The sequence below is a fragment of the Podarcis tiliguerta genome (genome assembly GCF_965153285.1).
Source record: "Podarcis tiliguerta genome assembly, chromosome: 17".
NCBI classification, from domain to species: Eukaryota; Metazoa; Chordata; class Lepidosauria; order Squamata; family Lacertidae; genus Podarcis; species Podarcis tiliguerta.
The window spans coordinates 28,198,961-28,225,428 of NC_139550.1; the positions used below are offsets into that span (position 1 = coordinate 28,198,961).

General features: G+C 44.6%; 1 protein-coding gene across 3 annotated transcripts in view; it reads right to left on the reverse strand.

The window, feature by feature from the left end:
- Positions 1-26,468, reverse strand: part of LOC310667585 (histone-arginine methyltransferase CARM1-like) — a gene marked incomplete at its 3' end in the record, with an annotated part of 52,005 nt that overhangs the window by 14,767 nt on the left and 10,770 nt on the right. For 2 of the 3 annotated variants that reach the window (XM_083420260.1, XM_083420261.1), the window contains exons 2-7: positions 22,075-22,200; positions 19,466-19,605; positions 19,215-19,319; positions 13,645-13,755; positions 8,257-8,434; positions 6,016-6,106 (exon numbers count right to left, since the gene is read on the reverse strand). In XM_083420260.1, the coding sequence (XP_083276386.1) occupies positions 6,016-6,106; positions 8,257-8,434; positions 13,645-13,755; positions 19,215-19,319; positions 19,466-19,605; positions 22,075-22,200 (751 nt within the window). The remainder of the gene's footprint in view (positions 1-6,015; positions 6,107-8,256; positions 8,435-13,644; positions 13,756-19,214; positions 19,320-19,465; positions 19,606-22,074; positions 22,201-26,468) is intronic. The other variant, XM_083420262.1, reaches the window with a different exon arrangement.

Genomic DNA, 26,468 nt, shown 5'->3' on the forward strand with positions numbered 1-26,468 from the left:
AGCTGGTTGTGCCATAAGAATCCAAAATACAAAAAAGGGAAAAACACAGCCTAAGCCTGGTTTGGAGAACCTGCCATTCTTGCCTTTGTGTCGCGAGGCCTGAAGTGATGTGGTGGCAGAGAGAGAGATGCTGCGTGGAAGACAGCAAAAGCACATGGTAGCATCATCCTGCAGGGCTGGCAAACACTTAGTCGCTGGTCCCTGATGGACTTTCGGGGCAAAGGCAAAAGGCTCCCCACTCCCGCTGGCCTTGGCCACTTATCCACAGTCAAATCAAGCAGCAAACACCCGGTCAAACATACTTCAAGATGCAAGTCAAACGCATGGCTGGCATCCAACCAGGCAGTGCATGATGTCCCTCCTTTTCCCAACACAGAAGTTATATCCAGAAAGGAAAGGAGAGCACATCTAAGTCAACATTCTTGTCTTAAAAACAGAACCGACCACTTGTGGGATTGAAAAGCTGGCGCCTTGGACATTTACAGTCACTACTCAGTGCAAAAGAGCAGAATATACAGAGGTGCCAAGTGACAGGAGTCATCACTGCGCAGCCCTATGACGTCTGGAGAAATATTTAACTCAAATCTGATTGGATCTGATCTCTATTGTCTTCAATGGATAAGAAATTATACGATACCTGGGATTTTAAAAACAAAACGAAACCCCCATGGGGGTAAACAAATGTTGCTGTGGAGATCACCAGGACTGCAAATTCACCATGTGGTGTTGCAGTGGCACCACTTTTTGAAAGATTGAGCAAAAGTTTGTACAACATCTAGCTCTGTCCCAAACCTGGGAAAATGGAGCAGTATGGATAATTTCAGATGAAACTCGATACACTCCATAGAATCTTAGAATCACAGAACCACAGAGTTGGAAGGGACCCCAACGGTCATCTATCCCAACCCCCTGCGATGTATGCATCTTAACTAAAGCATCCATGACAGATGGCCATCCAAACCTCAGAATTAATAGCTAAGGAGGTTTCAGGAGCCTTTATTTACATCAGGCCATTCTCCTTTGTCATGTTCATCTGGTTCAGGGAGAAAATCTGCAAAAAAAACCCACGATTTTCCTGCAAACCCACATTTTCTACATTTCAGTTTGGTACCTCTCCTGCAAATTGTCCAAATCTCGTTCTGACTTCGTAACGAGAGACGTAGATAGTATCATGGCTTTCATTGGCTTTCTGAAAACGAATGGAGTAAGGGCTTTCTGACTTTGTTTCTTTGCTAATAAAATACATGTCTCATTACTCTCTGGTAGCTACAAATGCCTAAGACAGTGAACCCTCGTGTAACGTAATCTTCGGGTTGCAAATGTGGCAACCCTGGAAGTGGGTTTGCCACTCGCGCATGCACAGAAGTGCTCTGTGGCGCTGCACGCGTGCGCAGAAGCAGTCCTCCGGTTATGAAATTTTTGGGATATGGCCAGGCCTCTGGAACGGATCCTGTAACCAGAAGTACCACTGTACTGTACATCAATGTAAGTTACTTTCCTTAAAGGCAGGAGTAAGAAGATTTCATCCCTGCCAGTACAGTGGTACCTCAGGTTAAGTACTTAATTCGTTCCGGAGGTCCGTACTTAACCTGAAACTGTTCTTAACCTGAAGCACCACTTTAGCTAATGGGGCCTCCTGCTGCTGCTGCGCTGCCGGAGCACAATTTCTGTTCTCATCCTGAAGCAAAGTTCTTTACCTGAAGCACTATTTCTGGGTTAGCGGAGACTGTAACCTGAAGCGTACGTAACCTGAAGTGTATGTAACCTGAGGTACCACTGTATAAATGTTAAGAACATACTCAAAACGCAGGCAAAACCAATGGTGAAGTCTCTCTCACTTTCTTACAAAATCTTTACTTGTTTAAAAATAACCTTGTGAAATCCAAGTCTCACATTTTCTCCAGCTGAAGACCCAAAGGCCACAAGACGGCACAATGCGTTGATACCACCAGAGAGGCTTCTAACCTGCCAAAGGTTACAATGAAACTGTTGTGCTTCTGCCTCAGACTGCTCATTAGGATTACGAAGCATGAACTATCCCTATGCAACAAATATCTGAGTTGCTTATTTGGCTTGCTGGGACACAGAAACGGTGCACACACAAAACGACAAAATGATGGGCTGGCACCATTCCATTTCAGCTTATCTTTGTTATTACAGGAACTGGAAATAGAAAGAATGATAAAGGTGGAGAAAAACAGCTCATATGGAAGACAAGTTTTGCAAACCCACCAGTGCAGAAAGCAAGCTTTGAGTATAAATAAGTCTAAGTTGGGTCTATGAAGGGGCAGCCACATGGTGGTGCTGAAACCAACAGATGCAGGTTCAGTTCCACAAACAACACATCCTCCAGCGGTTTGTGTCCTCTTCTGACAGTGAACACAGCAATTGGCACCCAAGGCCGATGCAAACGCTAAGTGCCAATGGCTTCCTCCTTCCACAAGGAGGCCCTGCTTGTCTGCACTACTATGGGATGACCACCAAAGATAAGCAACATGCACACAGCAGGAGTCATCTCTGGAGCTTGCCTGCACATGTCATCGTCTGCCACTTGGATGCATCCAGAAGCAAATGTCAGTTTGAATGAACATAAAATGCAATCCCCAAATCCAAATTAAAGCAGCACTTTATAGGTCAACCAAAATGCCACAAAACAGTGTGAAAGATTTCAAGTTCTCCAGAAATCTTCATCAGGCTACATGTTAAAACACACACACACACACACACACACACACGGGGCAAGAAGAGAGGGGAAAGAATGGATGATGGGCAACCCATCAGAGTCTGCCAAGAGGAGGTGATAGACATTCAAAATGAGGCTCCTTTAGATGCTATGCAGGTGAGAGGCTGCTGCGTCAAGGCTTCTTGGGAAGGAGAAACATGTGTTTGACCACCTGTATTTCTTCTCTCCTCTTCTCCCGCCTTGGTTCTTTTTCTTTTTTGTGACATTTTGTTGGCCCAACAGATACTGTCCTAATATGGGATTTGGATTGTTTTCTATGGACCAGCATGACTACCTTTAGGTAAAGGTAAAGGGACCCCTGACCATTAGGTCCAGTCGTGGACAACTCTGGGGTTGCGGCGCTCATCTCGCTTTACTGGCCGAGGGAGCCGGCGTACAGCTTCTGGGTCATGTGGCCAGCATGACTAAGCCACTTCTGGCGAACCAGAGCAGCGCACAGAAACGCCATTTACCTTCCCGCCGGAGCGGTACCTATTTATGTGCTTTCAAACTGCTAGGTTGGCAGGAGCAGGGAACGAGCAACGGGAGCTCACCCTGTCGCTGGAATCTGAACCGCCGACCTTCTGATCAGCAAGTCCTAGGCTCTGTAGTTTAACCCACAGCGCCAGCCGCGTCCCATGACTACCTTTACTTTTTGCATAAAACAGAATATTCTAGTTCCAGTTCAATGTATTAGTTAAGAATGAATGGTTCAAAGCAGGAATGACAAATCATCGTCTCCATGTAGCATCTCCCAGATGTTGCTGGATTACAGTTTCCATGACCCCTGGCCATTGGCCAAGCTGGCTGGGGCTGGCAGGAGGGGTGGTCCAGCAATATCTGGAGGGCCATAGGTTCCTCACCACACAAGCAGGATTTCAAAACCCCGTGGATTAGCATTTCATAAATCACAACCTCTCTTCTGATGGAGCAAACTCAAATCTGAACAATTCAGGTAGAAATGGAAGAAAAATCTGCATGATCTAATAATAAACAGTGGCTCAATTCATTTTACAGCAGCTTTTAGTTCCATCTGCATTAGCCTGCTGTGTTTTCTACTACAAGGAAAAGTGCAAGAAATGGGAAATTGCCAAGCAGAAAGTGGGCAACCAATGTCTACGGAGGTCACAGAGGATATTCCTATTGCAATGTAACTAGATTTCACAAGCGATATGAAGCTCTCGCCACTGTGCATCTTCCCTACAGCCCCCTTGTAATGTCTGATTTAAAACATTTTAGAAGATGCTACTGCATAGCATGTTGCCTCAAACTCCTGCCTCCCCCCCCCCCAATTTTACATAATAGGTTGGGAAAGAGGAGCAATGTACAGTGCAAAGGCACACAGAGTTAAATTAGATCTTATGGTATGGGAAAGGGGAGGACAGATTAAGTCAAATCTCCATAGCTGTCAACTTACAGATTTGAAAATAAGGGACCAGCAGCCTCGAAAATAAGGGATCAGCAGCCAAAATAAGGGATTTTGGCTTAGCTTATACAGAGATCCGGCACTGATGGAGCCATGCTGCTTTTGCTGCGACTGACTGTGTTTTGCAGGGAGTTGGACTAGATGATCCTAAGTGTCTACAACTCCAACCAAAAAAGAGTGGCAGACAAAACTGATGAACGACGTCGAGATGGCAAAGCTTACCAGCAGAATTAGAAACCAGGAAGAGGACCTCTTTAATAAAGAATGGGGAAAGTTTATAATTTATTTGAAAAGCTATTGTAAAGAGTTACATACATTGGTAGGATTGACAGAAAACTTGTAGTAAAAATCTGGACTATGGATGGGCAAATGATTTATAAAAATAGAGTTATGAAAGGGATGCAGAGGGGGAAATCACTACATTAAGATGCTGCACTGGTTGGAGGGTATGCTAAGCAGCACGTCGGGGCTGCCGTTGTCCTGGGGCAAGGAGTTCCATCAGCCCTTCCCCACCCGAGAGAGGGGGGGAGGGAGAGAGACTCTCGCCCACACTGCCCACGAGCCCGGCATGAGGCGGTTGTGGCCGCTGAAGCGCCGCCCTTCTGCGTCCCTCCCCATCCCCTCCTCTTCCTCCTCCCTCAGGCTGCCTCCTCAGCCGCCGCCGCCTCCAGCTTCCCCAGCAGCACGGTAGAAGTCTCGCAAGAGAGGGGCTGCCTGCCAGCCCGCCGCCACCCATCTCTTCACGACGCGCCCCTGAGGGGAAAAAGGGAGAGATGGAGATGCGGCAGCTCATGCGCGCTCTCTCTCTCGTGGTGGAGGACCCTGAGCCGCTGCTTCCCTCCCGAGCCGGGCGAGCATGAACCCGGGAAATTTAAGGGACATCATCAATAAGGGACAGCAGCGGGGCACGGCGTGGGATAAGGGAGTTTCCCGCCAAATAAGGGACGGTTGACAGCTATGCAAATCTCAGATCATATTGTGATTGGTACCCTGACTTAATTCTCAGGTATCCCCTAATACAAATCCAAAAGGCAGTGCCACGTAAGAGAGAAGGGTCATCGTGAGAACATGAGCAAGGAAGGCACACTTAGTTCTGTGACTACGTAAGCGATGCGGCCACATCCACCCAGTCCTCAATTTGAGCCAGGATACAACCCCAAGACCTTCTGATCGCAGCCCCTGAACCCTTTTCAATCTCAGGATTCAGCGTTGCTGCATGTGACTGACATACAAGTAACATGCAGCCTAAGGCATTCTGGACACCACAAGATGGCAACTCTAATCCCAACATTGCCTTGGCCAATTCTGAGATTCTTTTTTGCTTGATGGGAGCATCCTTGCCCATCAACGGCTGCATCATCCTGATGCCATGCCCCTCTTGCCACCCCTTGAATGCAGGGCAAAGAGTTCTCTCATCACATCTATCTCTCTGATTGGAGCAGGACTGGATGGTACCGTGTCTCCTGTTGTAGGCTATATTTGCGGAGATAATCTCATCATAATCATAAAATAATTTCATCTCTTTCCTAGACAGGTCCTGCCTCTGCCTCGTAATGAAAAAGCCATCAAGTGAAGAGCCACCACACGACGAATGCTTCGAAGTGCCAAGCCGCCACATGAGAACAGTTATCAATGCACAAACAACATGGCCACACGAATCAGCTGTAAGCGCCACGGTTGCAGTTCAACAAAACAGAAACGGGTTAGGAAATTAGGAAGTTTCTTTTGACAGATACAATTCACCACTGCATTGTGATTCCAAGAAGCAGTTTCATTTTGAGGCCTATGTTATGCTGCAGAGCAAAAGACATTTTCCTTTCCTTTCCTTTTTTTTTTTTTTTTTTGAAAAAAGTGAAATAATCATTACCAAAAATTGGCTCTGGAGTAGTGTTCCATGTAGAGCTGTTCATCGGAAAAAGGAGCCAAATGAATGTCACTAAATGTTGGAAACATCATTCCTAGTGAACAAAAGATAATATACAGTAGCAAAGTTCAAATCTTCTGTGTAGCCCTACTTAAACATTTGTTGGAAACATCCAGTAAACATCATCCACTCTCCATCTCAAACAGTTTATCTCTTTATAATTCCGGAGTGGATAATAATTTATGCTCTAATTCTTGATCACATTTCAGTAAGCCCATTAGCAACAATAAAGAACTTAAGACGGCAAGTCAAATATGCTGCCATGGGGGATAAAACCTTGCAGTTTTTAACTCATTTGTGATTAGGTATTTAAATAATTTCTTCCTTAAAATCAAAGGCAATATTATATCCTCATTCATCTTCTACAGCTGGAGGAAAAGGATAACATTTCTGAACAACTATCTACAGACTCAACGTATAATTGTTAATACATTGCCACTAAACAAATCATCAACAGTTTCAGATGTTCACTAAACATACTTCAAGGCTGACAATATAAAGGAACTGGTAATGATGTTGTGTGTTTATCGATGATATCAAAAGACTGCAAAACATTTTACAGACCTCATGCCCATTTCACAGACTATCTAATGCAAAACACACAAGCATGAGCCCATTACAGACTTGTACTGCAAACAGAGAAGGACAAGGAATGAGTCATCCATACCTCCATTAAATAAGGTCTTAACCTACCCAACAACTATGGAAATAAGTCCGGATAATACATTTTTATAAGTGAATTGGTTAAAACCAGTGCACCTGGCAATGCAGAAATGAACTAGCCTATGAAGAAGATGCAGGAAATGTATAGGAAATTATACTTCTACTTAACGAATAATACAATGTTAGCTAGGAGGAAAATTGTTCCGTTTCTGCAAGCACAGTTTGAGATGGGGAGTTGCATTGTCATAAGGCAATGCCATTGTAAAGAATGTAGAGATTACAGACTGAAATCCTAAAACTCTTTACTCCCAAGTAGTCACTGAATTCAGCATTCATTTAGAGTAAATTGTTTCATGATAGCAATCTCACAGTGCATAGATTTAAAATGCTTTAAAAACAGAAATCATTAACCAAGGGGACCATTGCATTTATATCATGAACAAAAAAGACTTCACATTAGTACAAAAGGCATTGCCATTAAAGCAGGATTTGAATCAGAAGCACAGAGATTAAGAACCAAACATCTATTCAAATAAGAAACACTAACTTTTAAGGCAGCAAAGTGTTCCACCGGAGGAGGACAGAGAATCTGAACATTTAGGCTAAGAGAGATATTTGCTGCATCCCGAGGAAGACTTGGCATAAAGTTAAACATCTTGCCAGACTTTCCTATTCCACGCTGCACCCAACTCCCTCTTAGTTTATGTTAGTTTTGTTTTTGCAAAATCCAGACATAATTGTCCAGATGTTCTCTACAAAGCATTCTAAACAGGTGCTCTGTAGAGAAGGCCTCCCCCCCCCTGCGTCTTTTAATTTAAATGGGCTGTAAATTTTTCCCATCCTGCCATTTCCCTAGTCCAGATGCTTCCCAGGACAAAAGTTGTTTTAGAATGAAATCATCTTGAAATTTTCAGAGTGCTTCTAATATTAATTCAGCTGTCTCTTAGCAGACTTGAGTCAGGGATTCTCTCTAGCAGGGAGTCCAAGACTGTACAGTGGTGCCCCGCAAGACGAATGCCTCGGAAGACAAAAAACTTGCAAGACGAAAGAGTTTTCCATTTTCTGAGGTGCTTCACAAGACGGATTTCCCTATGGGCTTGCTTCGCAAGACGAAACGTCTTGCGCCTTTAAAAAACCGCCAATGTATTCCTATGGGAAACCGTCAATACGCATTGGTGCTTCGCAAGACGAAAAAACTCGTAGAATGAAAAAACTCGCAGAACGAATTAATTTCGTCTTGCGGGGCACCACTGTATTTGGAGACAAAAGTGGAAACAGAACTCCTTGGTGATGCATGGTCTCATCTGCGGATTATTGCGTTGAGCCTATTGTGGAGGATATAAGGCATGAATCGAGAAGCAATCAGGAATATTAAATACGCCAGAAAGACGCTAACATGAGCTCTGACAGTGGTGGTAGTGGGTGGTTGTATCCCAAAGACCCTACAAAATCACCACTACTCTGATCCAAGTTGGTCAATTCTTATTTCCTCCAGTTCGTTCCTGTGGAACACAGACTCACCATTTGACTTCAGCCACTTCTTGGAGTGGAGGTAACTTTCCAGCATTCTCTCGTTGAACAACATATAACCCATTGGCTCAGAAACAATGACGTCGACATTCTCAGGCAAGGAGATTTCCTCAATTTTCCCCGTCAAAACGCTGATCTTATCAGAGAGATTGTTACTTTGTACTAGAATCTGTAATGAGGAGGCATAAGAAACACACACAACCAAACCGCATTAGCTTCTTTCATCTATCAATAATATGTATTTATTAAATAGTTCTTCATTTAATTCACATCCCACCCAAAGGGGTTCGGGATGGCAAACAAGTGATAAGATGATAAAAACAATTCCAATGCAGATGTGGATTGAAGGAGTTTGATCACATGCCTGACCTTAAGCTGGCAAAATTCAACACATTTCAGTTTAAAAGGCTCAAGATTTTAAGGATTATGATTGCAGCTGAGTCACTTGCTGAAACAAGGCCACAGACTCTTTAAGAATTTGCTTGGGATGAGGGAAACAAACTAGAAAACCTCATCAGATGTTGAAATGCAGAGGCTGGGAAAATATTGCTTTTTGTAGTGCTTCATAAAGCAGCTAGAAATTTGTTATTTTATCTGGCATGACGATGCACTTGGAAGCGCTAATCGTATGACTGCCAGATGGGCCACCCAAGGACTACGGCATGTAGCCCAGTGTGGACTGTTTCTGGTGTACAGACCTGGCAATTTTTATGGACTTACAAACAAATCTTGATCTTTTCCAACTGGTGTTGAAGGAGTTGGCCCATGCCGAGAATGGCTTCTACTACCTGATCTTGTGAGCTTCTAGTAATTGTGATTGCCCTGAGCCATGATCCTCCATCATTTTCACTGTTGTTCAATGGAAATAAAATGCAGAGCAACTAATATTTAAATGTTTCAATATTTTATTGTTGTATTTTAATTTTGTTTTTAAGTTGTATTCATCCAACTTGTTTTTATTATTGCTTGTTAGCCACCCTGGGCCCAGCCTTGGCTGGGGAGGGCGGGGTATAAATAAAATATTATTATTATTATTATTATTATTATTATTATTATTATTATAAAAGGGCATTGATTGGATGCAGCCCATTGCACTGCACAATCTCTGACAGAGTGGTCCTACCTGAAGGAGCACCATGTCTTGAACAAATATGTCTGTGTCCTAAAGTCATCTTCAGAGACTCTCTTCTGGGAGCTCCTATAATCTGGGGGCAGATAGGGGTGACTAGGAAGTACGAGAGTTTACCACGATGTGTGAACCAGAAAACTATGGTTAATAGTTTCCAGCTATGCCAGGATATGAAACCGGCTTTCAAATTGGCTTAGGAATCCTGGGTTGTGTAGAAGCCATAAGCCATAGCTCCTCATGCGCACACAACAGGAAGCTGTGGTTTAACTGTGGCTTTCTGGTTTGTTTCCTCACACACATGGAAGGAAAGAGCTGTGGGTGGGGACTTAGTTTGTGTACACAGGCATTGTCTTATTAAGATAGGATTTGATCACGTAAACCAGGTCAATGTGGTGAAGGAAGGGAGATGAAATATATTAAATCAAGTAGGCTACTCTGAAAAAGCGGCTTAACAGAACAAAACTAGCAACTTAATTCCCTTTTCCGTTTCCAAATTTCACCTTTTGTTCAGTAGAAACCCTCATCCTCAACCCTCATCCACAATGACATTAGCATCTATAAGAACGATCACTGCTTGTTTTGGGGCCTCTTTGGAAAATAAAGGCTCCTATATAGATCCCTGCCTCCACCAGCCTCAGATATTCCTCTGTATTCCTAACAGCCTCTGTATTCCTCAAGGGCCAATTTTTTATTTCTAATGATCCCCAGCGCAAGTTGACCTCTTCCCCATAGACAACTGTTCCTCACGCATAGCTGCTCCCATGTCCTGTTTGTTCAAGTGCTCGCCATAAACTCCCTTCAGCTCGACACAAAATTCTTACTTTATCTTTATACAAGTAGCTGAAATCTCAGCCCTAAACACGTTTGTCTGAAACACCCCATTTGTTTCAGTAGAGCACATTTCCAACTGAGTTTAGGATCGCAGCATTTCAACTGTAAATCTAAATTAGGGAGTCGTGCAGGAGAAAACTTGGCACACTGAACTAAAAACACCAGCTGGTCATTTATAATTTTCTATGTTCAACCAAATGATGTCTGTGACATGACAACACAGCACATAATTTTAAATCTAATCCAAATTATTTTGCATTCTATTACAGTCCATATAACTTCGGGAACAGCCAATATATTAAGATATCCAGAGTTTTGGATAAATGGAGGAGCCATTTAATTGAATGGCATCTATATATAGCTTTTTAAAAAAGGGAAAGGTAGTAACCACTACAGTGGTACCTCGGGTTAAGCCCATAGAGAAATTCGTCCTGCGAAGCACCTCCAAAACGGAAAACCCTTTTGTCTAGCGGGTTTTCTGTCTTGCGAGGCATTCGTCTTGCGGGGCACCACTGTACTTAACCTGAAACTGTTCTTAACCTGAAGCACCACTTTAGCTAATGGGGCCTCTTGCTTCCGCCGCGCCGCCAGAGCCCGATTTCTGTTCTTATCCTGAAGCAAAGTTCTTAAGCTGAAGCACTATTTCTGGGTTAGCAGTGTGTGTAACCTGAAGCGTATGTAACCTGAAGCGTATGTAACCCGAGGTACCACTGTACGTGCAGATTTCCATTCCTAAACTCCAGATTTGTGTAACTTTTCAGTCTACTGATTTGTCCCTACTGGGCTGGTCTACAAAACTGGCAATAAGGACATCATTCGTTTCCTGAAGAAAGTTGTTGGGGATGACCCAGGAGCCCCCCCAACTGGGGGACATGTCACTCATTCCTGGTTGATGTTATTAAGTCCATCAAGGACCAGGAGAGGCAGCTGCCTGGTTGTGGCCTCCAATATCGGTGCTTCAGACAGTAATGCTTTCACTGGGTTTCAGGTACAGCAAAAATATCATAGTCATGTAATGGGAGGTTCTAAATAAATTTAGTTTTTTACATTATTGAGCCATATGCAACTCTTGTTGACTAGGACTAATTCAGTGAAATATTTGCATCTTCAGTGGACTTTTCCAATAAACAGACTTGTCAAAGCAGCTCTTTGTAAAATTTCAGTTACATTTGCTATGGGAGACACATGACCCTTCCAGATTTGCATCTGGGTTGTTTTACAGATTGATGAGCTGACCGTCTACCATTCATTTCACTTTTAATCTGTATACGGCCTTTCTATATTACTGCACACAAGGCAGTTTACAGGCCGAAGAAGCAGCAAAGATCACACACCTTATAAAAATCTGAACCAATACAGAAATGCCACTATAAAAACGTAGCTTTAAATAAATAACTTAGATCAAATAAAAGTAATATTCAACAATCCATTAGAATATAATAGCACACAATAAAATTAAATATCAGCAAATGATAATTAAACAGAAATTCACTCTTAACTGCAATAAATAATTTCAAAACTATAATCAATAAAAGTAACAGTGAGTCACAGTGCATAAAATAACACAATACAAACTGAGAAGCCAAGACACACAATTGACAAAATTATTTTTTAAAAAATATCTCTTCCCTGCTGCTTCTGTCTGTTCCCCTTCCCTGCACCTCTCTCAAAAAAGTAGTGGGACTCCTGGACTAAATAAAAGGTAAAGTTAAAAGGTAAAGGACCCCTGGATGGTTAAGTCCAGTCAAAGGCGACTATGGGGTTGCGGTGTCCATCTCGCATTTCAGGCCGAGGGAGCCGGTGTTTGTCTGCAGACACCTTTTCTGGGTCATGTGGCCATCAGGACTAAACTGCTTCTGGCACAACAGAACACCGTGACGAAAACCAGAGCGCTCAGATATGCCATTTACCTTCCTGCTGGAGCGGTACCTATTTATCTACTTGCACTGGTGTGCTTTCGAACTGCTAGGTTGGCAGGAGCTGGGACAGAGCAACGGGAGCTCATCCCGTCATGCGGATTTCGACCGCCAACCTTCCAATCGGCAAGCCCAAGAGGCTCAGGGGTTTAGACCACAGCGCCATCCCCGTCCCACTAAAAAAGTTCTTTAGTCCTGGACTAAAGAACCGGAGTCAGAGCTGGAGGGAGGGGGCTTTTGAGACCATCCATCCCAACTCCTTGATCCAGGCAGGCAATCCAGAGCTGGAGGATCTGCCACTGATGGCTGGCTGACCTCTGCTTAAAGACCTTGAGGGAGGGAGAGAACTGTCCTCCCCTGATAACAGAGATCCTGCAGTGAAAGCAAGTCTAGGCTCCACCCCTAGCTGTCAACTTACAGATTTGAAAATAAGGGACCAGCAGCCTCGAAAATAAGGGATCAGCAGCCAAAATAAGGGATTTTAGCCAACCAACTGAAATACGAAGTTAAAAGGGACCAGATAATTCAGGAGAGCAGCACCGGTTTTTAGCCCTTCGTTTACAGAGGTTGCTGCTCAAGACACCAGCCGATGAAACAATTAAATAACTACAAGCAGCAACCACTTTTCGCGCAAAACGAAGTCCAAGCTACGAAGATGCTGCTGCAGTTCTGTATCGTTTCTCTCGTGCTCCATCTGCAGCTCTCAGTTCCATCAGGGAGGAGGGGGGGGGGGAAATAGCGCCCGATCAGACCATCTTTGCTAGTCTACCACTACAAATCTATGGGAGAAGCGCTTGCGGTCCTTCCTCCGCTTCCCCCCTCTATGGTTAGCCCTTGGAACACCTGCCCACGCCTCCGCCTCCTCCTCCTCTCTCTGAACTGCTTTCTCTATAGTTGCCCTCACTCTCCTCACCAATTCATAGGCTGCACCAGGCTGCTCATCTCATCCGGGTCCTTTGGTGGCGCAGCCACAGTACGGCCTAGCAGGAGCGGCGGCGGCGGGCATAGGGGAGGCCCCAGGCAGAGACGCTCAGTTCAGCGGCTGTGAGGAGGATGGCGGCGGAAGGGCTCCTGCCAGTCCCGGCAGGGAGGGGCTCCTGGGGGCTGAGGCTGGTGAGAGGAGGCTGGAGGGGGGCGGGGCGGGCAGCCAAGCAACACAGTTGGAGCCTCCTTCCTCCCTGGCCGGCAGGGAGGGAGGGAGAGGAGCTGCTTCCTTTGAAACCCGGGAAATTTAAGGGACATCATCAATAAGGGACAGCAGCAGGACACGGTGCTGGGATAAGGGTGTTTCCCGCCAAATAAGGGACGGTTGACAGCTATGGCTCCACCCCAAAACAAAGAGGAACAATAAGGATTGCACAGAAGCAGCACTTCATGGGCAACAGCAACTCAAACTGCTGGCCCTCCTCAATTTGCAGCCCACCGAAGCAGATCTTGTTTCTCTTGCGCACAGCAAAGCGTGCCAAACTCATTCAGCTGTGGGACCCAATCCAATGTGCTCACCTCAGCATATTTGGCCACAGAGCTGGCTTCCACTGCGTAGACTTTTCTCGCTCCAGCCTGCACAGCAAAAAACGAAAGGATTCCTGACCCACAGCCAACATCTAGGATCACCTTGAAACAAAAGAAGGGGAGAAATAATCTCTGTTTGTGATCCAAGATTTAAATTTATTGCATTCACTAAATAGAAAACACACTTAGCTGAGCCTATTAGATTCTTGAATGATGCAGAATCAGGGAAAAGCAGATAAACTGGCTTAGGTGGCCAGATCTGTTCACATGAAGAAAGATTTAAAGGGGTATGCTGGAGGGTAGAAGAGATAAATGCTTTCCATAATGAAGATTTTCCACTCTGGAAGGGATCCCAAGGTGTTCTTTCCTTGCTATATGAGCCACAGCCTGGGGAAAACCCTTCTGGTATACACGAAAAAACTATAATAGTATATATATTTACAATAAAAGGTAAAGGGACCCCTGAGCATTAGGTCCACTCATGACCGACTCTGGGGTTGCGGCGCTCATCTTGCCTTATTGGCGTACAGCTTCCGGGTCATGTGGCCAGCATGACTAAGCCGCTTCTGGCGAAACAGAGCAGCACATGGAAATGCCGTTTACCTTCCCGCCGGAGCGGTACCTATTTATCTACTTGCACTTTGAAGTGCTTTCGAACTGCTAGGTTGGCAGGAGCAGGGACCGAACAATGGGAGCTCACCCCATCGCAGGGATTCGAACTGCTGACCTTCTGATCGGCAAGTCCTAGGCTCTGTGGTTTAACCCACAGCGCCACCCGCGTCCCATATATTTACAATACTATATAGTATTTCTTTAAGCCAAGCATCCATTTTCTTTGAAGAGGAAGTGTACTTCTGGTTGTGATGTGCACAATCAAGTTTTACAACAAAACCCAACGGTATCAAAGTACACCTTTCCATTAAAAATATACCGTATTTTTTGCTCTATAAGACTCACTTTTTCTCTCCTAAAAAGTAAGGGGGAATGTGTGAGCGTCTTATGGAGCGAATGCAGGCTGCGCAGCTATCCCAGAAGCCAGAACAGCAGGAGGGATTGCTGCTTTCACTGCGCAGCAATCCCTCTTGCTGTTCTGGCTTCTGAGATTCAGAATATTTTTTTTCCTTGTTTTCCTCCTTCAAAAACTAGGTGCGTCTTGTGGTCTGGTGCGTCTTATAGAGTGAAAAATATGGTGTATATACACTTGTTCTGATACAAACATGGTAAATTAAATTTAAACAGAAAAGAGCTTAATTCTGAAAACTGCTAAAGCAAAACTGGTCACCTTTTAGTCATTAAATAGATCTAACTTATGTAATAAACCCACATTATAAGCTTCAAGTGACTGCTGCAAAATTTCTGCCAGCATCTCAGAATCCCACTTCTCCCTATGAAAGAGCAATAAAATTTGTAAAGTGGTAAATCACCAAGACTCTTGTTCCACGGAAATACATAGCCTTACCATGGGGGGCGGGGAGAATACAACTGGCTATGTTTTGGGGGGGGGTGTTGGGATGTGTTCCTGACATGCAGAATGTTCTAGTTTGGTTCCTCATAAAAGTTGACAGCAGGGCTGAGTTAATGGCCTTAAAAAGCGAGTCATTAGGTTGGTTCAAGACCAAATGAGAAACCCGAAGCAATAAAGGACTAATTTCTCCTCACGCGCCAGAAAATTAATGTTACCGTGGAAACCATGTACCACATGCCAGTCTTAAAAGTGTACTTTTGATAAAAATGAGTCTAGTCTAATGAAAATAATCCTGTTGCATTTCCGCAGCTTCAACTAGAATCACTCCAATTTTGTTACAGTGGTACCTTGGTTCCCAAACTCCGAAAACCTGCAAGTGTTCCGGTTTTTGAACGTTTTCCGGAAGGTGGATGTCTGACACAGCTGTCAGCTATTGTTTCCAGGGCGCCTGCACCAATCAGAAGCCGCGCCTTGGTTTTCAAATATTTTGGAAGTCAAACAAACTTCCAGAACAGATTCAGTTTGGCACTTTTGTTTCTGCTATTTATTTTGCATTTTTGTTTTTGAGGCTTTTTCAATTAATTTGTTTTTGTGACTGTGTGGAACCCAGTTCAGCTACTGATTGATTGATTGATTGATTGAGTGCAGAAATGGATAAAAGCCCCCCCCCCATCCAAACAATGACTGTCATCAGTGCAGGTAAAGAAAAAAAAAGGATTTTTATTTTTATCATCTACAATACTGCCTTCTATATTTTATAGTACAGTACATTGATTATTGCTTTCATTTTATGGAAATGGTCTTGTTAGATAGTAAAATTCATGTTAAATGGCTGTTTCAGGGGTTGTTTTTCTGGAATGGATTAATTTGTTTTGCATTACTTTCTATGGGAAAGTGTGCCTTGGTTTTGGAACGCCTTGGTTTTGGAACGGACTTCTGGAACGGATGAAGTTTGAGAACCAAGGTACAGAGATTCAAGGGATACTCAAACTTGCAAACACGGCGATCTTATTTTCAGTTCCTACTACAGGATCGAATGAGCTCTCTTTTATATCACCAACAGAAAACTGCAACAGCCCGTTTCAATTCGTTTGTGTGCTTGAAACCATCAACCCCACAGAGCAGCTGTGATACTGTTAGGCTTTTAAAAATAAAAAATGCAAATATGGGTGGGAGTTAATAATGAAGATCAAAAAACACAAACCAAATCAAACCGATTTCTTAGCCAAGTAATATAAGAACATAGGAAACAGGAGATCATGACACAGGAGAACAAAAATTCCTCAGAGGTGGGCAGAAGGAGCCTTCAAAGAAACCGTGAGGTTTCGTTTTCCTGTATGTTTAAAGATTCTGACTTTGGGGGGGCCACCAGGGGTGCATTGGAAGATGGCCGACAATACCATCTCTCCGGCTCACACGGGGTAATTAAGAGGCTGATATGGGAGTATGCAGCCTCCCTTGTTACCCCAGGGAATGGGGAAACACTGCCTCGCCTGCTGTTGCCATAAATCACCCCCGAGTTCGAAAGAAGGGGGTGAAGGCACTAGGCGCATAGCCCCCGTGGGGGCCGGCTCTCCCGGACGCTGTCTCTGATTGCGCAAACTGGCTGCAGGAGCTCGAAATAAACAATTAGAGAAAAGCAAATGCACATATTTCAAGTGAAGAACGGGAGTGAAGACTGCTAATTGAAGTGACCTCTGTGAAGTAGAGCGACGGGTTGGATTTAACAGGAATATATCATGAAGAAGATACAACAAAGGATCGGTATGTCGGAACGGGACTGGATGGGGGGGGCGGAACTTTTTTTCTTTTCTTCTATGTGATTACCCAATAACCCCTCCCCAAGAAAGAACTGTCGCATAACTGACCTAAGCGGGATGATTAAAAACTGTGTGGAAATGAATTATTAACCAAACGTTTGGCTTATGGAGATCTGGAAAAGAACAAGGGCTTTTGGAATGACGTAGCAATAAAAAGAGAGTTGCCATGTTGGCAGGTTTTGTCGAAAGATTGATGATCGAGGAGGAGGAAGCTATGGATTTGTTTTCATATTGGATTCCTGGCAGAACCTCCTCAGAAGACTGAGAAAGGGAGTGACAGACCTGTGAAGATTAACGAGTAGACGGTAAGAGTGTTTTTCTTTATGGAAGCGATGAAAAGCGGCAGCCGTCTGAATATGACTCTTGGATGAATGGAAAAACCCACACAGGATTACAATTTGTTTTAACTCGCTTGCGGAGACTATCAGAGGTTACAAAGAGAAAGGAAAAATATATGAAAATAACAAGAAGAGATGTGGAAAACAACAAGAAAGGATTGTATAGAATTGTGAACATCATTTGGACAGATTTGTGGACATTAAAGCAGCAGCAACAAGATGATTGGATCCCTTTCGAAACTTTAAATATGGGTACCCCCAACAAAAATTTAAAATTTGGCTTTGTAATTTGGAATTAATGGAATTTGATTTGATTGGTCTGTTAACAAAAATTATCTTAAAAAAAAAAGAAAGATTCTGACTTCAACGATGCTTCCCGTCTACTGACTTGGGGAAGAGGTGAGGAGAGCCACTTTCTGACCCCTGACGGGAGGCTGTGGGGCTCACAGAGATCCAGGATCCATCCCTTTCTGTGCTGGGCACGTCTCCTAGGGCAGCCCTTGGGACAGGAAGGGGCTGTAGCTGGGGGGCAGAAGACAAGCTTTTCACGCAGAAGAAGATGCCTGTTTCTTATGAAAAATATATTCAGGCTGGAAGCTCCTGGAGGTCAGAGCAGATCCTGCGCTCACTGAATGGAACCTGGTTTAAATGTATGCCTGAATTATAAGTAGGGATGGGCAAAATCTGTCCATTTCAGAGCCAGTGTGGTGTAGTGGTTAAGAGCGGTAGTCTCATAATCTGGGGAACCGGGTTCGCATCTCCGCTCCTCCACATACAGCTGCTGGGTGACCTTGGGCCTGTCACACTTCTTTGAAGTCTCTCAGCCCCACTCACCTCACAGAGTGTTTGTTGTGGGGGAGGAAGGGAAAGGAGAATGTTAGCCGCTTTGAGACTCCTTAAAGGGAGTGAAAGGCGGGATATCAAATCCAAACTCTCTTCTCTCTTCATTTCAGTTTTCCTAAGTTTCTCATTTTCCAATCTAAAGTTCACTTCTCCACAATTCCACATAGCATGCCATTTTTAAAAGGAGTGAAAATTCACAAGCATTTCTTCTTTGTAAGCAATTTTGCCTCCTATATACATTTTTGCAAGGCAGTTTTCAAGAATATAATGCATTTATGTATGTTATTTTCCACTATTGGGCACTTTATGGCAGTACATGCATTTCTGTGCGTATTATTTGCCCGGCAAACTGCACTGCAGAATTGGGGGAAATGGCGTAATGGTTAGAGTGTTGGACTAGGGCCTGGGAGAGAGCAGGGTTTGAATCCCCACTTAGCTACAAAAGTCACTGGGTGACCTTGGAGTCAGCCACCATCTCTTAGCCTAATCTGCCTCACAGGGTTGTTGTGAGGGTGAACTGGGGAGGAGGAGAACCACGTACACCACTTTGAGCTCCTTAGAAGATAAAGGTGCTCCATAAATGTAATACATAAATGAAAAATAGAAGAGGTCTGAGTTTTGGTTTGTGTATTGCACTGGGAACTACAAATTAGGAAGGCTCACATTTAGATGCAAACTAAACTGAATTTCTCTCCCATCTCTAATTATAACAATAGTATGAACAAGACTGTAGGCAGGTGGTCCAGTGCAAATATTTAGAATCGGGGTATCAGCATAACTGATTATTCGCTTCCAGAATTAAGCCACAAAGAGGAAGACACCCCTATCCAGAAAACATGGCCAACTAATACAAGACTGATCCTTTTTTTACAATAATCATTTTGTCTTCTATCCCTTATCTAAGGATGCTTATTTAACATGTAACATTGTCTTCTTCCTGTATTCCTTCTGTAATCTTTTCTGTTTGGTTTTTCTTCGGTAGTTTTGCGGTTTTGGCTTGTTGCAATGTCTGCTATAACAGAAAATTCAATAAAAATATTTTACAGAGAGAAAGAGAGAGAGAATTGGGGTGGGTAGACTTTTAACAGGACTTACCTTATCCTTAAAATCTATATGGTTCTGTAGTATTGCTCTGTGATATGTGGCCGTCCTCACAAAATCCTGCATCATGTTCTGTTGCTGGGATAAGCAGCCATAAAACTAAACAGGAAAAACAGGAACAAATATATAAAATTGTGCCCTTCCCCCCTTGCCTGCTGCACTTCACACAAGAAGGGCAAAGTCATGGCTGCAGAAACCAGCTCTGAGCAGGAAGTGCAGAAACACAGGGAAAGTAATGAATTTACCTCTTCTAGGTTTGTGATGCAATGGACCTCTACCTGAAAATATTGAGCTGCAGAGGATTCTTCGGTTCTCTGATTGAACACGGAGTGCTCCTTATTCCAATTCCTGCAGTTCTTCAGCACATTTGAAAACATGCTATATTCTGAAACAGAAACGGTGAATTTAATTAAATACAGAGGCCTGAGAGGCGGGCCACTCAGATTCACAGCAGGTTTGGCTAGGGTACCTGGGGGGGAAATGGCATTGGCTGTGCAAAACTACAGCTGTTTATATTAAAGTAAACAGCATCATGAGAAATGGTAGGCAGTGGAAGGAAAGAAACTGAACAATCACTGAGCTGCTCTCTACCCTCTGCAAAACATAATGTAACATTCTGCTGAACTAAATGTGCAAAGGTAAAAAGGTAAAGGGACCCCTGACCATTAGGTCCAGTCATGGCCGACTCTGGGGTTGCGGCACTCATCTCGCTTTATTAGCCGAGGGAGCTGGTGTACAGCTTCCAGGTCATGTGGCCAGCATGACTAAGCCGCTTCTGGCGAACCAGAGCAATGCACGCAAACTCTGTTTACCTTCCCGCCGGAGTGGTACCTATTTATCTACTTGCACTTTGACGTGCTTTCGAACTGCTAGGTTGGCAGGAGCAGGGACCGAGCAACGGGAGCTCACCTCGCTATGGGGATTCAAACCGCCGACCTTCCGATCAGCAAGTCCTAGGCTCTGTGGTTTAACCCACAGCGCCACCTGTGTCCCAGTGTGCAAAGAGCAAGCCACAAATTATACTCTGTACTCTTTCATCTGCCTGTTCCTTCCCTTAAGACAGGTTAACTCACTGGGGTGAAGTGCTCTTAAGGAAAGCAGACCGCCATTGATTTATGTGTCACTAGAACAGCTGGGGAATCCACCAAGATCAGCACCCCCCCCTTCACTCTGCAGCCCGACTCACCCGACCCGTGCAGCAGCCATGCAGCTCCTGCCAAATGATATGCGCTGTGGTGGAGGGGGGCAGAATCTTAAAAATAGCATGGACCTGCATATAGAAGATGCATACACTTGCTCTCTAGAAATCCTCCTCTGCTCTCTCAGCCACCCTTGCCACAGCCCAGGCTGGCATTTCTCTGGCGCCAACCCAATGCCCACAACACAGTAGCATAAATGCAAGAGACCTGCAAGATTCGACCCAGTCTTTCTGAAACCAGTGTTGACACCAATCCTCTTGTTTTTCAACTGAACTGTGCTCCTCTCAAGATGGCAGCAAGTACCCCCTGTGAGACGCCGGGCAAAATATTCCTCGGATGAGCTGCTCTAAATAGACGGCCATTGTTTGGGAAAGACAAGACGATATGCGCAAGACACACTGGCAGCCAATTTTATGGCTTGCTTGATGCAACTCAGATGCCGCACACATGTTCTTCGGGAAACAGAGACAACCATCTAGGATTTATAGCTGTCTAAATGGTGGAACGGAAGGAATGAGGAGAGCTCTGTCCTCTGCATGAATTCAGGGCAGGCATCCAATCGCCACCAGAAAGATGGGTGAAACAGGGGTCTGGAAATCTAAATCGACACAACTCTCAAGTAATACGCAATGGTAAGTGTGGCGATCACACAGGGTCCCCGGACATTTGATGGTCTATTGACATTGTGCCATCACTGTAATTGCTTTATTCGCTGCCACCAACCCGTTTCCCTCAGGTACACACGGAGTCCAGACAGTTGTTAACATTAACAAATGATCAAGCTTATTTTTTATAAGCATGAAAAAGCTTATGGTTTCAGTTTTTCTTGGCAGTTTCTTAATCTTAGTTTCTTTACTGACCCAATGTTCCTAACAACTTCAAACTGATTATTCCAACTAACTATCTGACTCCTACAGTGAGATGTTGCAGGACACGGGTGGCACAGTGGTCTAAACCACTGAGCCTCTTGGGCTTGCCGATCAAAAGGTCGGCAGTTCGAATCCCCACAACAGAGTGAGCTCCCGTTGCTCTGTCCCAGCTCCTGCCAACCTAGCAGTTCGAAAGCAAGCCAGTGCAAGTAGATAAATAGGTACCACTGTGGTGGGAAGATAAATGGCATTTCCGTGCGTTCTGGATCTGTCACGGTGTCCCATTGTGCCAGAAGTGGTTTAGTCCTGCTGGCCACATGTCCTGGAAAGCTGTCTGTGGACAAACGCTGGCCTGAAAGCGAGATGAGCTCCCACAACGCCATAGTTGCCTTTGACTGGACTTAAACCATCCAGGGGTCCTTTACCTTTTACCATTCTCCCCAAACTAAATGTGTGTAGAATATTCAAACTATACCAAACTGGGTTTTTTTCAATTTTCCCAAAAACAAATGGCTTTGGGGGGAAATGTGGGTGTGTGGGGGGGTATTTTTCTGCTTCCCCCCCAGGCCTCTCCATCTCTAGTTGTACTTCTGCAAACCCCAATATCTTGGACTGGTTGATCCTCAGGGTCTCTTCCAGCTCTACAGTTCTATAGTTCTATGAACTCGGAGCATGCAAAATAGTGTACAAGAAAGTGCACCCAAGTTTAGGGGGGGGGGTGGAAGTGTACAGAGGGGGAGAAACTCTGAGACATGTACAGAACTATGAATGCCACCAATCACTTACCAGAATGGGACCTGAACTGAAGTAAGGCATTGTTATAGCCAAGCGATATCAAGATTGATTCTTTCCCCACACGGCAATATTCGGTATCTTTGTTGACCAGGCATTTAAACACACAAACGCCATCAGCTGCAAGGAGGGGAAAAACATGTTAGCGCTTATTACAAAACTCAGAGACAGGTACATACATATGTATATATTACTGGCGGATGATCCACAGCTTGCCTTGGTGGATGGCATTTTTAATTCAGATATATTTCTCATTATTTATCTGCCCCTTGTTTTTGTTTTTTTTTTTTAATTATTCATTCCAACAGCTCCATCTTTACCTAATTGTTTTGGGAATGCAAAAGTTCTCTGTAAAAGAAGTACTGTAAAGCACCAGCTCGGAGCTGTTCCTGGTGCAATTGCCTCAGGAAAGGACAATGTTCTCATTTAGGAAGTCTCTAAGGAAGTTTCGGGACGCAGGCGGTGCTGTGGATTAAACCACAGAGCCTAGGACTTGCCGATCAGAAGGTCGGCGGTTCAAATCCCCGCGACAGGGTGAGCTCTCGTTGTTCGGTCCCTGCTCCTGCCAACCTACCAGTTTTAAAGCACGTCAGATTGCAAGTAGATAAATAGGTACTGCTTCAGCGGGAAGGTAAATGGCATTTCCGTGCGCTGCTCTGGTTAGCCAGAAGCGGCTTAGTCATGCTGGCCACATGACCCGGAAGCTGTATGCCGGCTCCCTCGGCCAATTAAGCGAGATGAGTGCCGCAACCCCCGAGTTGGCCACGACTGGATCTAATAGTCATGGGTCCCTTTACCTTTAAGGAAGTTTCACCTCTCTCTTCTCCCCCCCCCCCCCAATACTCAGCGGTGTGAAAAACAACAAGAATGGATGTTTTAAAGAAGAGGATTAATCTCTGGGTGTACGTAGATCAGCAGCCAGGAGAAGGAATTAGCAACCAAAGAAGAACTATTTTTAAAATCTACGTGGACACAGCAAACATAGCAGCAAAGAAGAGTTTAAGGGATGAATTGGATTTGGAAGAATAAACTCCCGATTTGGACATCTGGAGATATTATGTGTTGAAGGAATTGCGGGCGGGACTAAATTATGAGCAGCAGACAGAAAATAAAATAGCAATGAAAGAATTGTGGAATAGATAAAAATAAAATGCAGCATAGAAGGGTTCTTTTCAGAGGGCCAGGAAACCTTTTATAAGGGGAAGCATCACTAGGGGTGTTATTTTCCTGCAGGAAAAGGAGGAATGCGAGTGGTTTATTCACGTTTCCCTCCGTGAGGTTCCTATTAATATGGACTCGGGTAGCAGCCAGCTTAACCTGTACTTTTGAGGGGCTGCTTCTTCTTTCTTTCTGAAGTAAGTAAAGGTAAAGGGACCCCTGACCATTAGGTCCAGTTGTGGCCGACTCTGAGGTTGCGGTGCTCATGAGATGGTTGGATAGTGTTTGCGAAGCTACCAGCATGAGTTTGACCAAACTGCGGGAGGCAGTGGAAGACAGGAGTGCCTGGCGTGCTCTGGTCCATGGGGTCACGAAGAGTCGGACACGACTAAACAACAACATAATAAAAGGGGTGGAGACATAATAGCTATAACTATCTGCAAATGGTTTTACAAGATGCAAAGCTAGCACGTAGTTTGAGACCCACAGATGCAAGCCATCTTGTTGCTTACTTATTTTTGGCAGAAAGAAGAAGATATATGTTTAGCTCACCATGCAAAAACTATTTTTCCTATTCTATAGGAAAAGAACTGTCATAGTTGAATGCTAGAATATATAATTAACTTGTCTGAATATCCACTAATTTACCAGGCGCACAAAAGCAGGGGGGACAAAAGGAGTTTTTGCACAAAAGTGACATCTGATTAAGACACTAATATTTTGCATAGCTGCTGTCAAACTGTCTGTCTGGATTCAAAATCTATTAGAGCTTTGATATCCTGTTCAAATGCTATAGAAAACCAGAGATTTCTGTGTGGGTGGTTAGGCTGCAGAAAAGGAGCCTCACTCATTGATCAAGAGAGCAGCCCTATAGAAATAGGTTACAACTAACCTAAGAGAAGGATGAGATGGCGAGAACCAAGATCTATAACTGTCAACTGTGTTAGAAACTCCTATCTATAAGCTAAGTGCCAAATGGCTCCTTAAACGAGGGTTACAGTTGCCAAAACGGAATATCTAGTTGCCATCTTGGCAGTGGTGTAGCGTGGGTTGTCAGTACCCGGGGCAAGGCAAGTAATTTGCGCCCCCTAGAGTGAGTGAGCCAGGTAGGGGCAGAGAGCTGCGAGTGCGAGCGCCCCCCCCCCATGTTGCGGCCGGCCCCCCCTGCACCCCCCACACTACGCCACTGTATCTTGGGACCAGACGGCTCAAAAGTTGTATTTTTCAATGTGACTTTTTAGTTCCTGAAATTCATTATGATTGTGAGAAAATATGAGAGTTGGAATTCTACAGGATGTGTTGCTGGGGTGTGACAACAGTCCAGATCCATGGATCCCCAGGCACGCACCTCAGGTGCAATCCTGGCGCCTGGGCATCTTCCCTTGCTTGCAAGTGGACAATAAAAAGGTAAAGGGACCCCTGACCATTAAGTCCAGTCGTGGCCGACTCTGGGGTTGTGGCGCTCATCTCACTTTATTGGCTGAGGGAGCCCGTGTACAGCTTCCGGGTCATGTGGCCAGCATGACTAAGCCGCTTCTGGCAAACCAGAGCAGCGCACGGAAACGCCGTTTACCTTCCCGCCGGAGCGGTACCTATTTATCTACTTGCACTTTGACATGCTTTTGAACTGCTAGGTTGGCAGGAGCAGGGACCGAGCAACGGGAGCTCACCCAATCGCGGGGATTCGAATCACCAACCTTCTGATCAGCAAGTCCTAGGCTCTGTGGTTTAACCCACAGCGCAATAGCCAGGTACAAAATGCTCCTGGCGCCTGGCGAATTTCAAACACTGCTGGACAAGACAGAATGTGATTTTGTAGTTTTTTCCTCTGTGCTGCATGGTATAATAATATGTCGTGTTAGATAGCAGCTGAATCTACCCAGATTGGGTCTCTGATCTGAACTGCCAAACCTGATTACAAAGCAAGTCTTGGATCTGCCAATCACTCATCAAACTGGTGGGCAGGGTTTGCAACCCGGTGCGGGCTTCCTGTGCCTGGGTTTGCTTGCTGGCCATTGCTCCGCCCCCTCTCCACCTAGCCAATTGGATGCTGGCTGGGGGGCGGAATGAGGGCCAGGTAGGGCAGGCTCCAGCCAACCATCTCTCCAGCTGGTCTTTGGAGCCAATGCTTCTGCTCTGGACATGCTGCTGCCAACCCCCCCTGTGAACACATTAGCTGAATATGAATATCTAACTGGCTCAACCTACACAAGGCTGGCTGCTGGATGTCAGGTGCCAATGCGGAAGAACTCCAGCAGCGTCTGGGCTTCAAGAAGCGCTGTGGCGTGCCGTCAGAGTCGCACATGTTAACCTTTGCATGAAGGCATAACCCCAATAAATAAGTAGAGCTTCTTTTCCTCCCAAAGGAGCTTTCATTTACAGGAGAAAACTGGCAGAAGCCTTTTAGCGTAAGAGCTACGGACCATGTCTGGCGGGAGACTGGAAATCATTACAAGGCTGGGGTGGGGAGTAATAAACTCGACAGAGAGGCCCCCAGGTGCCACCTGCTTCCTGCCGCACAGTGTCGGACGACCAAGATTAAAAGAAAGCAATGAATATGCATTGCTGGTTTTAAAATTAAACATTGATCAGGCAAAAAAAGAAAAATGATTCGAAGAAAAGGGGAAGGTGGAATTTTAGAACAGGAACACAGCTCTGCTTCAGATGGTTCAATGAATAATCCATCTGCTCTGCATCAGGCCTCATCTGCACCCATGGCAAAAGAAAATATAAGAGCAGTCTGAGTCTCAAGGTAAGGCCACCAGCACAGCATCCTGACAGCAAAGCTTGCCCGTTTTATTAGCTTTACCAGATTCAAAGCTTAAAACAAATATTTCAATGCGCAATGGCATCATTTGCATGACCTTAATATCCTTCACTGCAAATGGCATATATTAATGGGGAGATGTTGTTCTGCTACACGCATAAAAGCACTGATAAATATTTGCCAAGTAGGCTAAAATGGATAAACACGTTTGTGTGTCAGTGATCTATGCTGCAAATTTAGTAATTAGAAAATCGGGGGGGATATTTGCAGCCACAAAAATTGAGAATATGTTTCAGCAACAACAGTGCTCACTTTCCTTACAGGAGGGTTAGAAGACACACAACACACAGCTTCATTTTCTAAAAACTGATGTTGACACTTTTTTTATTAATACTAAATGCTGATGTTTGCGTGTAATAAAAACCTTAATGAAAAACTCCTGAGGAACAAGTTGTGCTTAACT